This window comes from Suncus etruscus, chromosome 4 (assembly GCF_024139225.1).
Source record: "Suncus etruscus isolate mSunEtr1 chromosome 4, mSunEtr1.pri.cur, whole genome shotgun sequence".
Classification (NCBI taxonomy): domain Eukaryota; kingdom Metazoa; phylum Chordata; class Mammalia; order Eulipotyphla; family Soricidae; genus Suncus; species Suncus etruscus.
This window is the reverse complement of record NC_064851.1, coordinates 100,560,408-100,576,892: the sequence shown is the minus strand read 5'-3', so window position 1 is coordinate 100,576,892 and position 16,485 is coordinate 100,560,408. Positions and strand designations below refer to the sequence as shown.

General features: G+C 33.9%; 1 protein-coding gene across 1 annotated transcript in view; it reads right to left on the bottom strand.

Annotated features, from left to right (window-relative positions):
• Positions 1-3,461: 3,461 nt before the first annotated feature.
• The window catches only part of LAMA2 (laminin subunit alpha 2), a 660,685-nt gene continuing 647,661 nt past the window's right edge, over positions 3,462-16,485 (bottom strand). Inside the window, exons 60-65 of the mRNA XM_049771159.1 lie at positions 16,181-16,370; positions 13,456-13,611; positions 11,361-11,514; positions 8,676-8,806; positions 5,946-6,168; positions 3,462-3,829 (exon numbers count right to left, since the gene is read on the bottom strand). Coding sequence (XP_049627116.1) covers positions 3,672-3,829; positions 5,946-6,168; positions 8,676-8,806; positions 11,361-11,514; positions 13,456-13,611; positions 16,181-16,370 — 1,012 coding nt within the window. The 3' untranslated portion in view covers positions 3,462-3,671. The remainder of the gene's footprint in view (positions 3,830-5,945; positions 6,169-8,675; positions 8,807-11,360; positions 11,515-13,455; positions 13,612-16,180; positions 16,371-16,485) is intronic.

Below are 16,485 nucleotides of genomic sequence, written 5' to 3'. Positions count from 1 at the left end.
TGCACTTGCTTTCACATAGTTGACATGGGCTCAATCTCTAGCACCCCATATGGTCCCCTAAACACTGCAAGGACATATTTCAAAATTTAGAGGCAGTAGTAAGCCTTGAGCAATGCTGTGTGTGGCTCTAAAACAAACAAATGAAAACCAAAAGTAAGACTACAAGCAATAATTTTTTCAAGTGGTAGTGAAAATGCAATATAATTTGTTCTTACAAAAATAATAACGTAACCAACATTTGTGTTGGCCATAGATATCAATTTTGTACACACACACAGACACAGACACACAAAACTCAGTAAATTTTATATAAAAATGGGGTTTTTAGGAGACAGAGTGGTGACACAAGCGGTAAGATAGGTCTGCCTTGCCGCTGCTAGCTTAGGAGGGACCTTGGTTTGATCCTCAGAGTCCCATATAGTCCCCAAGCCAGGAGTAATTTCTGAGCCCATAGACAGGGGTAATGCTTGAGTGTCACTGGGTGTGGACCAAAAAGCCAAAAATAAAAAAATTAAAATAAATAATACAAAATAATGAGGTTTTTACTTTGTCTTTTCCTTTGTTATTAAAAAAATAAATCTAGAAAAGTTTAATCCACAATGAAAAGACAGTGAAAAACAGATTAAAAGTTACATAAACAATAAGTAATATCTTTTTCAAAATAGTAGTAAAAGTAAAATGTATTTTTTCTTAAAAACACTGATTTACATTCTTCTTTTATGTTAATCATACGTATCAATTTTGTACACAAATAACTAAGAAATCACATAGACCCAAAGGTATTTAAATTGTAAATAAAAATCATCTTTTAAGCAAAACACTAGAGTTTTGTACTTGGGAAGAATAGGCTAAATGAAAGAAGAAAACGTTTATGATTTCTAAAACTACTAATTGAAGTTTTAAGTGTCTGGTAGTGTTTTGGTGATTGGGGGCTAAAGTCTGCTCTGTTCCTTATTTTTCTTTGCCAGTGGTGTTCACCATGGCAACTTCAATAAAACTCCCTCACAAATGTTTTTCTTCTGAAGTGCAAAGCACCTTCTTAAAGAAGCCAGCTGACAACCTGATAGAAGTGGGTGTTTGGAAAAGAAATAAAAAGCATTCTGCTTTCTTAGTGATCTCTGTGGGTGGTAGAAGGTAAGGGAATTCTTGAGGGAATTAAGTTATAAAAGTAAATATTTTATCTTGTTTTGGGGTAAAAATCTGATCTCAAGATAGAAAATTAATTAAAAATATACTAGAGAAACTTTTTTATTCCACAAATTATCCTTATTTATCAACTGATAATTTGGACAAAATTTGTCCATACAAAATTATGTAATTGCAGAAGATGACTTTTATATATTACAACTTTAGGTAACTTGATTCAGCAAATTCTATTAGGGTTCAGATACAATCTTCTAGGAAATATAATGGAAAAATTAATGTTGGACTTGGGCCTCATCAGAAAATTTCTCTCAGAAAACTCATCCTACAAAGTATAAAAAATATTCTGAAATTTATGTACCTAAAGCAATTTTAATAAAAATATAAAATTGAGGGGAACAATGGAGCAGCGGTAGGGTATTTGCCTTGCATGCAGCTGACCTAGAGTGGATTTGATCCCCCAGCATCCCATATGGTCCTCCTAGCCAGGAGCCATTTTTGAGCTCAGAGCCAGGAATAAAACTGAGCATCACTAGGTGTGACTTAAAAACCAAAAAACAACAAAAACAAAAACATACACACAAAACAAAAATTGAGAATCTCTGTATTTATTGGTCTCAAAGATCTCTTACTATTCTACCATCTAAGGTAAAAATCACCTCAATAGGATTTGACCTTTTTTTTTTTTTTTTTTTTTTTTTTTGGTTTTTGGGTTACACTCTGCAGCGCTCAGTGGTTACTCCTGGCTCTATGCTCAGAAATCGGTCCTGGCAGGCTCAGGGGATCATATGGGATGTCGGCATTTGAACCACCATCCTTTTGCATGCAAGGCAAAAGCCCTACCTCCAATTTATCTTTTCTGCCCCAGGATTTGACTCTTAAGAGAAATGCCAAGTATATTTAGTTTCGAAATTTTTATATATTTTTTCTTCATATAGGATTTATGAATTTAGCTTTTACTTTAAAAATATATCTTTATCTACTTATTAGTCAGAATAAGCACAAAAGTCATATCAGAGTTCAATGAAGAATGAGTGTTTTCACTTTTTAAACAACTTGGTTTCTAAGAATTTTGTTTTCTAAGATATTAATTAGACTCAGTGTTATGTATATTTTTAGAACAAGAAATGCAAATGACTAAACTTTGTTATTAAAGTGCTTCATTTTTTCTCTTTGTTTCTCAATCCTGATAGTGCCTTAGAATTGCCCACTAAGCTTTTTTACAAATTTCACGTCCAAGTTATATCCTAGATGGGATCAAAATTACTGGATCAGCTAACAGTGTTTTAAAACTTCTCAGGTGATTCAAAAATCGAGCCATAGTTGAGAATTACTTACCGAAGAATGATACTGTTTGGACAAATTACACTGAGTACTGGCCAACGATGAAATGCTCAGAATATGTTAGTTATCTCCTTGATTGAAAACAGCACTTTTCTTCTCCTGGAAAATAACATTGTCACAGAGCATGTCTCTTTTGCTAAAATTACCTTTATATGCTCTAATCTGTTTGTTCAAATTTCTGCATTAATCACTCAATATGTTGCATAGAAAATGGTAAAAAAAACCAATATTTTATGAGTTGATAAATAAAATCTTGGTCAATCTTCTGAGAGCCCTTTAAAGATAATTGAAATAGTGGGCAAAAGAAGAAAAAAATAAAAATGTTTTAGGAAATGTATTTGTGTTAGGCCAGATTACAACTCCAGGAACATTCAATAATTTATGCCTATGAGTCTAATTTATACTTCACCAGTAAATAAAAACACATTTTAGTATTATTCTTTTTCACATCAGAATAGATCATGATATTCGCTAAAATTTATAGCCCAAAATTTCAGTAATGTAGTATCAAATGTGTTCTTAGTTGTCATTCTGGAGCTTAGTTTTGGTATTTTCCCAAAGCCTTTAAATCATTATTAAACAAGAAAATTAAACAATTAGGAGCTCTGGCCTAAATCTGATCTATACTTTCTGCCTACAGCTTAAAATGGTATTCACTCTTATGACTAGTTAAACTGTCTAATAATGAAACTGGATCATGAAAATGATTTTCTAAAGCTTTCAAAAACATAGGAAATAAATCATCTGATTTTCTCCAATCAAATGTGATCCACCATTGTTTTTAGTGGCTTATGAAGAAAGACAAAAGCTGACACATGGAAAAGGATGATGTTGGTATTGACAGTATTTAGTAAAGAAAAAGTTCTTATCTCAAATTTTAGCGGAACTTTTCTTGAGATGATTCTGAACTCGGCTCTAAATTCAACAATTTGTCGTAAGTTGACGCATTCTTAAATACAACGCAAAACACATAATTATGTAGAATGAAATAACTACTTTAATAATCACTGACTTGAGAAAGAGCTTGAATAAAAATTCAGTCTTGAATCTCAATTAGCACCATCTGAATACAGAAATAGTTCATTATACATGCACAAATTAGTTTTAATAACACACATAAGTAAAATATATGTTTTCCTTGCATACACATGTTTTAAATGACACATCTTGGAATTTAATGTTTATTAGTTGACTGGGCATGATACAGGTTGAACACCGCTTAGTTCCAAGGCTTTGGTAAAATTGACCTCCAGAGGTTTGCCTGTGCCCTTTGTAAGCCTCAAAAATCGAATGCAACCACGGAACCGAACATTGGTGGTCAGGCCAAACTGCTTGAGGCCATCTGAAAAGCAAAAGAAAGGACTTTGTTATGATGTTGAGAGCTTTTTTTCAAATCAATGGTTAGCTTGAGATTAAATTAGAAGGATGCTTTATATAAAGTTGATGTCTTTGTTCTGAGTATTACTAAATATTAAACTTATAGTGATGTACCAACTTAATAAAAATGATAAAAAAAACTATGAAGAGAACCAGATTTGCATATTTTAAAGCATTAAAAAATGAACACAGTAGTGACAAAATCGTTACACTTTTTTGCCATGAAACAAAGCAACTGAGTAGTTTCCTAAGCACTTAAGATATGGCCTAATGTGGGGCTGTCGAGGTGGCGCTAGAGGTAAGGTGTCTTCCTTGCAAGCACTAGCCAAGGAAAGGACCACGGTTCTTAGCTAGGAGTAACCCCTGAGCATCAAACTGGTGTGGCCCGAAAAACCAAAAATAAATAAGATATGGCCTAATGTTATACTTTTATTATTTTGATTTAATTTTACTTTCTATAAATTATGTAAGCACTATGGTTACAAAATTGCTCATAATTAGTTTCATCATTGTACTTTTTCCACCACCAACGTGCCCATCACCCCCCCTCCTTCCTACCCAGCTTCCCTCCCACTCCACCTTGGGCAGGTATTTTACTTCTGTGATTATCTCTTTTACTGTCTCTTTCTCTGACTCTCTTTGTGTTAGTCTCTCTCTCTCTCTTTCTCTCTCTCTCTCTCTCTCTCTCTCTCTCTCTCTCTCTCTCTCTCTCTGTCTTTGTGTCTCTCTGTCTCTGTCTCTCTCTTTGTCTCTCTCACTATTTTTTGACACTGTGGTTTGCTATAATGCTTTTTTTCTTTCTTTTTATTTTTGGTTTTTGGGCCACACCTGGAAGTGCTCAGGGGTTACTCCTGGCTGTCTGCTCAGAAATAGCTCCTGGCAGGCACGGAGGACCATATGGGACACCGGGATTCGAACCAACCACTTTTGGTTCTGGATAGGCTGCTTGCAAGGCAAATGCCGCTGTGCTATCTCTCTGGGCCCTAATGCTTTCTTTTTTATCTTTTTTTTTGGGGGGGCACACCCATTTGATGCTCAGGGGTTACTCCTGGCTAAGTTCTCAGAAATTGCCCCTGGCTTGGGGGAACCATATGGGACGCGGGGGGATCGAACAGCAGTCCTTCTTTGGCTAGCGCTTGCAAGGCGCTTACCTCTAGCACCACTTCACCGGCCCCGCTATAATACTTTCATACATTATGAAAATAAATCACAAAAAATAAGTTGGTTGGTCTCTATCTTAGTAAGGAGACACTCTCAAGAAGTCTATTCATTGGCTGAGTAAGGGCCATTTTTTTCATTGTATCTTAAAATGTATCCTGATTAAAACTGAAGTAGGTCTTTGCAAAAATCCAGAAACAACTTATAAAAGGGGTACTCTAAATATACACTTGACATTGTTTATGAGGAGTTTTATAAAATAGGAGATGAATTATCTTGTAAAAATATGACAGTTCCAGGTGTTTTGTCTCTGTATCTTAGGCACTAAAAATCTATCCTCAAGAGTTGGGCAATTTGTTTATGGGCACTTTAGGTAACTGTGGTTTTCATACTATACTTAATGTGTTAGGAATTTTCAATTAAGATTTGCTGCTTTCGTTTCTTTGAAATAACTATATACACATATATACATTCAAGCATATAAATGTATATATATTATATAAACTTCTATAATAATCTAGGGGTTAATTAACCATGTTTAGCTCAATGATTTCCAGAACTTAAGTAAGTTTCCATAATATTTATGAGTCCTTTGGTATACTTGCCTAAAAAATTGGATTAACAACCTAACCTTGTTTGCTATAAAAGCCTCACATCTTTTATAAGCCAATTTCATTTCCTTTAGCCTCCATCTCTCCATTAATTATACTTTAGCGGCTCGACATAAAGATTTTAGTCCCGTATGTTTTCTATAAATAATGCTCTCATTTTACACATTGGGAGATGTTATTTATGGGAGTAGAATCTAAAGTTAGTGAGTACATTTAAGTATGCATTCTTCAACATATTTATAGAAATATAGATGTTTTGAAAACTACTAACATAATCAAGAAAAAGATCTTGCTGAGGTAGCTAATTCTCACCTGGGAACCCTCCAACAAACACAGGGTCATTTGTATCAGCTGACGTTGATCCTGGGTTTGGACTCTGGGCTTCCACCTGGTTCCCATCTACTGTCAGTTTAATGTAGTGTTTGATCTTGTTGACTGTGACTTTATGCCATTGCCCATCACACAAATGCCCTGGGATTCCAGCATCATAGACAGCAGTGAATCGGCCTGCCCCATTGTCCACATGAACCATAAGCTAGAAAGCAGTAAGAATAGGCACATATGATTTCATTGGAAAGGTATTCACATAGTAAAATCTCTGAGCTTTATAATTAAAATATCAACTGGAATAATGAGAAATAAATATAGAGTACAACACATTTTTTAATTATAAACTTGTAACTGAAACATAAATTTAATGACCAGGAATTATGAATTGTGTTCCTTGTTTTTGGACATTGTTGAGAGCAACGACAAGGTGTAAAGTTTCTTAATAATTCTACTTTCAGAAAATGCAGTAAGTCATTTGAAGATACCTACCAAAAATCAAGATAAGAATACATATGTCTAAAATTCTATTATTGACCTGTTTAGAATATGACAGTTCACTACAAACTTTATAAAAATTTAAAAGATGTTATTGGAAGCAATTCATTTATATAAATTACACATAAACTTTAAGTATATAAAATTAATGTAAGCTTTGATGTTTTAATTATATTTTTCTCTTTATGGATTTCATTTTATATATAGGATTGAGGTAACATAAATTACTTTTTTTCTCATCGAGCTTTATGTCAGAGGTGCCAAAGATTTTGAGCCAGAAGGTCAGTTAAATTTTTAGTACCAAAAACTTAAATGAGAAATTCTTGTTAAAATGAGAAAAATCTGGTTTTAGTTACATGAAACTGTTCTGAAATTTGAGACGACAAAAATTCTTCTGAAGCTGAAGAAAAAAAAAACATATTGAAGCACTAAAACATTAGTCAATCTGGCAATACATATGACAAGGTAAAATTAAAAGAAACAGAACTTTAGAAAACTAAGTATGCAAGCAAATAGGTGAAAAGCTTATAAGTGGTATTGTGATACAAATTTTTATTTTATTGAGCTTGCTACATTGGGTAAAAACTATAATATCCATTTTTTCATATAAACCAATGAGATTAAAAAGCCACTTGCATTGTAATGAAACATGTTACACAGTTAAATTGATAGTAACTGTAGTTTATAAGTAAGTGATAAAGCTTTTGTTCAAGTTGAATGGAATGTGTTTTGAAAATCTGGAAAAATATTAAGTGTTGCTTATTCCTTCCCCGTTTTGCTTCTGTGCTCTGGATCTTTTTATTTTCTTTGATGAGGCTTTAAAGAGCAGGAAGAAAGTGAAAAAAAAAAAAGCATTTTTCCCAAGAGAAAACTATATATGAGGCAGCAACAACTTATGAGTAGAAATGTAGACAGAATTCTGGTATGATCTATATTTAATAGCCAAATAGGAAGCATGTGAAATTTCTTGCTTTGTCTTTCTCTTTATATCTGCTTCCAATAATGCAGGATTTATACAAAGATGTCCCACTGCGGGTTGCTACTCATAGATAAGTAGGAACTAAAAAGGTTTCATAATTACATACATTAGTATTTGAATATAAATTGACCAAAAGACATATTTTAAAATATATATTCATTGTAATTATGTTCTTTTAAAATATCTTTTTTTTTTCTTTTTGGTTTTTGGGTTACACCCAATGGCGCTCAGGGGTTACTCCTGGCTCTTTGCTCAGAAATTGCTCTTGGCAGGCTCTGGGGACCATATGGGATACCAGTATTTGACTGTGGTCTGTCCTCTATTGGCTGTGTGCAAGGCAAACACCTTACCACTGTGCTATTGCTCCGGTTCCTCTTTCAAAATATTATATATTTATATATTGGTGTTTAAACCCATGGTACTTAGGAGCTACTACTGGCTCATACTAGAGCATAGGTGGATGTTTGCTCCCAGTGGTGCTTGAGGGATCATGTGGTATCAGGAAACTCACTAGTGTTGCCTGCATGGAAGTCAAGTATCTTCTCCTCTATACTGTCTCAGGCCCAGGTCTGTTCCTTTTTTGAAATGACTTCTATTTCAAATTTCAATTGAGGGGACTAGAGTGATAGTATAGTAGGTAGGGTGTTTGCTTTGCATGCAGCTGACTCAGGTTTGATTCCTGGTATCCCATAAATTCCCTAAGCCAGTCAAAAATAATTCCTGAGCACTGAAGTAGGAATAATCCCTGATTATCTTCAGATATGGGATCCCCCCTCCCCAATACAATTGAGAAATTAATGTGCTAGCTTGCTACTTTAATTTCTCAGTGGTTATTTTCCACTAATGATGTCAAGACTTTTGCTGAAGTCATGAAACAAAGACTGGTTTCAGACACTTCAATCTAAACCCATTCTCTTTTGCCCACTCCCTGCACTGGGATTGATAGTTTCAAAGACTGTGCATTCATAAAGAAGAGGAAAGTACAAAACTATTTGTATTTGTTTTTTGACAGTAAGTCAACACAGTTGACTTGCTATAGAACTAGCATATTTAGAATTTATATTTGTCTACTGAGTATTTTGAAAGCACACACCAATTGATATCATCCCCAAAGAAATAAAGTTATACAATTTAACTTTACTGTAGCAAAGAATACAGCAATAATTTATAATGGAATTTCTACATATAAACAACACAATAAGGAAGAGATTAGAAATATATGGACAGTTGATGCTCACCTTCTCATCTATCATTTCAATACCCATTCCATCCATTTTTTGACTGCTGATTCCTAGAAGAACTCCAGTGGTCCTAGTTGTACGGAATTCAAATTCTACAAGAAGTTCCAATCCCACTTTGAATCCACCAACTATAAAATAAAATATTTTTATTTTTTTTACAAAAAATAAAATAAAATTTTATTACAATGACTATAAAGTCATGTCTTTATTAGTCAATGACTTTACTAGATTTTATTTATAGGACCTATAACTTCCAGTTCCTTTTATAACATATAACACTGTATTATATAACACTATATTTACTGCTTATTTACTTGGATTTCTTTTTTTCTAAAATGAGAATTATGTGAGGACATATTGCTTTTTTGCTAACCCATTTATCTTTTAAAATATTTTATTATAGGCACCATAATTTACAAGAATGTTAATCCATCACTTTATCTTGTACCTACCAAAGTATCTGATACAAAGTAGAAATTTAATACATATAAATTTTAATCCATGAATGAGAAAATATATTTAAGATTTTCTCTAAGTACCTCATTGCTAGGAATACTTTTGTTAGAAGTCCTATTGTTTGGTTAAGTCAGGCATTTCAGTGATGATTCAGCAAAAAATTGCTAAAAGCAAATTTTCCAAATATATCATTAATAAAAAAGAAACTAAAGTACAATATTAAAGGGTGGGTTTATGGAATTTTAATTGATTTTCTTAATTTGACCATGTATATTCTCTATAAGTTTTATATTTATTTAATATTTTCAAGTATTTTAATATTTGTCTATTACAAAGAGGTAGATAGAGTAATTCATTAATATCAGGCTAGAATACATCAACTGCATAAAGTATTTGGGAAGAATTCACAGAAAATTTTTTCTTTGCACCCTATTTATTAGGCAAGAAATAAAAAATACATGTTACCGAAAACTGTCTCCAATGAATGATAGCACCTGTTATGTGAAAATATTATTGTATGCGAAATTTTATGAGTTTGTATGAATAAAGGTGGTAGGAATTTTGGACTAAAGGATAGAAGAAGCTACATTTTTTTAATATGATTTTTGTTTCTGAAAGGAAGCAATTTGAAGAGAAATAAAATAGGAAGTAGCTCTGCTGAAAACAGAGAGGGAGAAGAGGATGTAAATGCCCGATTTACTCAATCACTGCAAACTTTTGGGAGGTTGTCACATGTAGTTGTGCTCAGGAGTTACTCCATGCTCTGTGCTCAGGGATCACTTTGGGCAGTGCTTAGAGGATTATATGGATGCTGTAGATTGAACATGGGTCAGTGCTATACAAAGAAGTACCTTATCTATCAGATCTTCTTTAAATACTAGCTCAAATGTCAATTATTCTATAAAACTTATCCTAGTACCTCCAGCCACAATTAATCTTTATTATAAATACCAATAAAACATGGTTTATATGTCTTTTATTATTTTAAATCATTTTATTGGCCTTGGTGAATTTTGAGCACACATAACTTACCTATTAATAGTTTATTTTTAATAAATCTTTACTTAAGCACCGTGATTACAAACACATTTGTAGTTGGGTTTCAGCCATAAACAGAATACTCCCTTTCACCAGTGCAACATTCCCACACCAATGCCCTTCTCCTCCCCACCCCTGCCTGTATTTGCCACAGGCATTCTGCTTCTCTCATTCTTTAACATTGTCATGATAATTGTTAGCTGGCCACAAAGAGTGGTGAATAATAGTTTATTTTTAAAGGAAGAAATCACATCCTATATGTGTCTGTTCCCTGTGATTACTTCTACATGTTGTTTGTGATCATTGATTTAAAAAAATATTTAAAAAAAATAAACGGACATGTATAGGGGAATCATTAAATGTTCAATCTTAAAATTTATTAGTAACAACTTTTTATTATTCAAAAGTTGTTTTACAACTTTTTGCAAATTGTGTATTCACTACTTGTGTCCAAAACTAAACTGGATAAATGGGGTTGGAGAGACAGCACAGCGGTAGGGTGTTTGCCTTGCATGCAGCCAGTCCAGGGCAGATGGTAGTTTGAATCCTGTCATCCCATATGATCCCCCCTGCCTGTCAGGAGTGATTTCTGAGTGCAGAACCAGGAGTAACTCCTGAGCGCCACTAGGTATGACCAAAACAATGTACTGGATATATTCATACTTAAAGAAATTCAGAGTTTGATGCCAGCTATAATCATCATCAACAAGGATTATGTATCAGTACGTGTACATTGTGTGTGAGTGAGGGGGAGATAATAAATGGAATCTTGCAAGAAATTGAAGACAAACGAAAAATGGTATATCATTTTTAAAATGGTAAAATGAGAACACTAAAAAGCAGATATAATCCATAGCATACATGTGTATATAAATGTATAGTGTTTATAATATTCTATCGTACAAATGTTTTAACTTGCAGAATTGTATTTATTTTACAGCTATTAATCTTCAGAAGAAAGTGGAAATGTCTCATATTAACTTTGACTTTGTTTGACTGCTCTTCAGAATTATCTAAATTAGCTTTTAAGAGACAATATTTTGTTTCTTTAATATGTATTTTATTTTGGGGTTAAATAAAGGATTTTGATTTAGAATCCTAGGGAAATTTTATTTTTCTATATATATAAGCAGGAAGTTAAAACATGTACCTGCACAATATTCAACAGGAAGAAAATAATATCCTCACCTGCTTTTGCAAAACCTGTTCCATCAAAATATGCCCCTTTCTGAGCATTTGCAAAACATGTTCCCACATTGAAACTGGAGGTTGGCTGTTCAAGATCAACAGGGGCTTCTGCCATCTGAAGATTCCTGATGCAGCCATCAATGCTGTAGGTCACCTAAATATTCAAGTCATAAGAAATAAGTATTAGGAGCAGGAGTGATAGCATAGCAGATAAGGTGCTTGCCTTGCATGCAGCAGATCAGGGTTTGATCCTGCCATCCTGTATGGTCCATTGAGCCTGATAGGAGTAATTTCAGAGCTTAGAGCCAAGAGTAACTACTGAACACCACCTCATGTAGCCCAACAACCCCTGTCCCTCAAAAAAATATTATCAGGCTTTGTATGTGGAATGCAACCATCTGTAGGGTGATTCTATTTTACTTATTTATTTTATTTATGCATAACATCATTGGACTGTTTCATTAGGTTAGTGGTTTCCAGAAGCTGGTTTGTGAATTGGTGAAATGTTCAGGCATAAAATTGTTCAAAATGAATGGTCTATCATGGTGGCTATTAAGTGCTGGCCAGAGACTAGTGCTCAGACAAGAAACAATCCTTAGGTATACAGATTGAAAAACACTGCTCTAAGTTTTCCCTCAAACTGCCAGGTTCTAATGATCACTCTATCTTTGACAACATGAGTGTTGAAAGTTTTTTTGTTGTCCTTCTTAGTTAGGATTTCTGGGAATAAGGCATATACCAAGTACTGAGCTCTATGCCTCTGAGGGGAGCCACTGATTTGCCATAGCTGTGGATCAATAAACGTATCCTGGCCATCAAATTTTTATGTACCAGATTTCATGATTCTACTTATAGTTAAATAACCTTATCACATATACATTTTGTTTTTAATTATTTTTATATTTGAATGAATGAAATTCAGCTAGTTCTTTCTTTTGGAAGTATAATAAAGTGGACTTTTATGAAAAGGCACACAAATGCAACTTAAAATCTACATGAAGTGCTCAAAGTTCAGAGGCTGTAAAAATTAAATCACACTTTGCTTTATGATGTTTCATTTGGTTTTTCAAGGTAATCATTCTTTCCCACTTTTACTTCAACATCTAGAGTTGCTGAGGTTGTTGTATATTGAATAGTTACAAGGAAAAGCAAATTGACCAACCACAAAAGATGCCAAAGCTGATGTTTATAAATATAATGGATAAAAGACTGCTGAAGATCAAGATTATTTTATTATATGTTCTAATTTGAGTTATAGTCGTATCATTTTGTATTAAATATATTATATAAAATCTAGTCTAAAAATGCATTTTAAAGCAAGCAGGATGCATGGGCTAATAAAAAAGTATTTTGTCATTATTGATTTACAAAATTCTAAGAAGCTTACATTATTAATACAATATTATATCTGTATCTCTTCTACTTACTAAAGCTCTAGATCTGAAATAGTATACTTTTTAAAATGATCACTTTCCCTAACTGTCCAACACCATCTATATGCTTGGTCTTCTTCTAAGTAGTTTAAACATGTCACTTTATTTACTCTTCAAAACAACTTTTTATATATGACATTATTATTGTTATCATTGTTATCCTATTTTAAAAATCAAAGAACTTGGTTAAAAATGTTTAATAAGGGGGATTAAGTGATAGCATAGTGGTAGGTCAGTTGCATGCAACTGACCCAGGATGGACCTGGATTCGATTCCTGTCATCCCATATGGTTCCCTGAGCCAGGAGTGATTTCTGAGTGCATAGCCAGAAGTAACCCCTGAGTGTCAATGGGTGTGGCCCCCAAACAAACAAATAAACAAAAAGCCAAAAAGGTTTAAGTAGTTTTCTCAAGATTACACAGCCAATGAGTCATTGATCAGGTCTTTCAACCAAGGAAGTCTCTCTCCAGAGCCCCCATATTTTGTTTTTAGATATTGCTTTCTATAGTCACTTATACCTAGAAAGCCTTCTATTCTCCAGAAAACTATTTCTAATTATCTATATATGGTCATAAGTCAGTGACACTTAATAATCCCAAATGCCTATAAGGCCCAGGCATCATTGTGGCCAAAACAAACAAACAAACAAATTAGACACTTACTGGACCAATTCTTCGTGTGGTATAGTTAATGGGTAACCCACCAACATACAACATTCCTACAACATCCAGGATATCAGCTTTCTTGGGACTGATGGTTCTGTTAGAAGTACCATCTACATAGAGAATTCCTTCTTGCTTAACTCTTACAATCTTAACCTACAAAAGAAAAGGGTTTATAATACTAGTCACAGTAAAATTTCATTCATGCAGAGTATTACTTGCAGAATATACATACATTACATGCTGAGTATAAGACAGATTATATACAGCTTATATGCAGAGTATCAGACATCCTTTCTTGGAGACTATGGAGATAGCTCAAAGTGTTGGTGTGTGCTTTGCTAGCTAAAGAGATGGGTACAATTCTTAATACTACATAGTTCACTAAACACCAAGCAAGAAGCAGTCCCTGAATACTACTAGTGTGGCCTCAAAACAATTCAAACCAACTTACAAACAAAAAAAAAAGGCATTCAGGTATTAAGAGAAGCATAATAACTTAAAGAATGCTCACTATGGGATAATTCTATAATAAAAGTGAAAATACATCTATTTACAGAATATCTCAAATTGGCTATTTCAATATTACCACCCAGAAAGTCTTCCTGGATGAGTTTTATTGAATAAAGACATTTCTCTAGGCTGCTAAGTGAGCCATGTACCTGAGATAGGCATAATGTAAGAAACCTGGCAGGCTGAGAGGAATGGTATGAAGTAAGTTGCCTGCAAAATGCATGTCAGGTTTTAAAAAGTGCTTAATTTGATTGAGCAAAGTCTCATCTCCCCAACACAATTTTAGATATGCTCCAGCTTTCTGCCTATCAGGACCTTCCACAAAATTGCAGACAAGACAGCTCATCTAGGCTGCATTGCCATTTCTACAGCAGTTTATTAGAAAAAAGTCAAGGAGAAAGATGGAAAGCTGACTGATGTTGAAATTACTTACACCAGTGGGCTAACCTATCATCTGGAGAAAGCAAAAGAAGAGATGCAGAGAAGGGCTTGAACATGAAAAGCTTGTTTCATTTAAAAAGAAGGTGTGTGTAATATGTATTCTTTTAAAAGGCTGTAGTCCTATGATGGTTTGAAATGTACCACATCAGGATTAGGATAATTTGAGACCTCATTTTATGTTAAACTGCTAGTGTTGAAATTAAGCTTTTTATTAATATCTTTTTTATGTCTTTATTTAAGAACCATGAAATTACGTTTAAAAATATTAATGAAAAAATAACAATTAAGAAAAAGAGAGGTAGCTGAGCACATGCTTTATATAGAACACCTAGGTTTGATCTTTGACACCACCCTATCCTCAGAGTACTGCCAAAAGCATAGTGGTGTTAGGGGTACTGGCCTCAATTTAGCCCCAAATACAAAAAGTAAATAAATGAACTTGCTTTATCTACATGTGACATGTAATTGTTCTTGCTTAATCTCATTCCACTGGTGATACAACACTGTCTTCATCTTGATCTTGTTTTTTTTTCTAGACTGTTAGCTAGAGATGAGAACTAATTGTAATGAAAACTCCTTCATAAAAATTGATATTGTAAGTTATGAAATCACAAAAAACACAAGGATTCTATTTATTCTTTTCAAGAGAAAAAAATTGGTGGATTTTGTGTTTTCATTCTTTTTCCAGTCTTTGACTATCTAGTCAAGTATGGCAAGGTAGGCCAATAAAATGTTAATATATGTTTCAATACTTAATAAAACATGACTCTAATAATTAAACATTTTATGTGTTGTACCTATGGAAGTGTTATTTAATAAGCTACCATAGGTGCAGAGACAAATTCACATTTTTATTTTAATCTGGCAGTATATTATTTATTTACAGTTATGTTGAGGATGACAATAAGGTGGTTAATAAGCCTTCTGTGCTCATAATAGTAGTTTCTCAATGTAAGGCCAATGTTTAAAAAGTTGTTCCAAACTGCTGTGAATAGAAACGATACGCTAGAGATCTTAAAACATAATACAGCAGATTCCTAGACTCTTGATCTACACAGGATATATCTTAGATCTTATTAGAGTGCTGCCATTTTCTTGAATGTGTAAAGAAAAATATATTTTCATAGAGGCCTTTTTGGCTCCTTAAAAGTAAATATTACCTCAGAGTAAATATTATTTTTTTTAAAAAATTTATACAAATAGCTTGATTATGATCCATCTCTCTATTTCCATGATTCTTACTTAGCACATTGAAAATGTCTTTAATGGGCTGGAGAGATAGTACAGCAGCATTTGCCTTGCAAGCAGCTGATCCAGAACCTAAGGTGGTTGGTTTCAATCCCCGGTGTCCAATAGGGTCCCCCTGTGCCTGCCAGGAGCTATTTCTGAGCCGATAGCCAGGAGTAGCCCCTGAGCACCGACTGGTGTAGCCCCCTCCTCCCCCCCCCAAAAAAGTAAATGTCTTTAATTATCTGACCATGATCTGTGGAGAGATGTTTGAGACACACAGGCATATAACAAGGACAGAAGTTTGTGGTACTACAATGAGACACATTTTCATAGTCAAATATAAATTTATCTTGGAACCACATTTTCCAAGGTTGGATAGTTGCACATGGAACTTTCTATAATTTGAACTTTAGTCACATTTTGGTAGGACTTGAGTGAGCTTTTTTGAGGGGAAATTAATTCAATTGGCACCGGGGAAAATCAATGACCATCACCCAAGACCCCTCAGAGGCACTGCCAATATTCAGAGAGCTATTATTACCTTGTGCCACTGGCCATCATTGATTTTGGTGGGAATAAAGGTGTTAGTGTCACCACTTCCCAAGTCATAACTGAAGTAGGGCAATCCATTTCTCAGCTGAACAGTAGCAAAGTCAGCATGATTGATCCGAGCCATGTAAAACAGCAAGCCTGATTCAGCTTCAGTTCGCACTTCAAATTCAATCGTGAGTCTGTGAAATCAAAGCGTGCAATGTAAAACAGAAGAAGAAATTCTCATTCTAAGCGGTAGTGACATCTGATAACAAATGCATTTTCACAAAGGACAAAAGAAGCTCTGAGATAAGA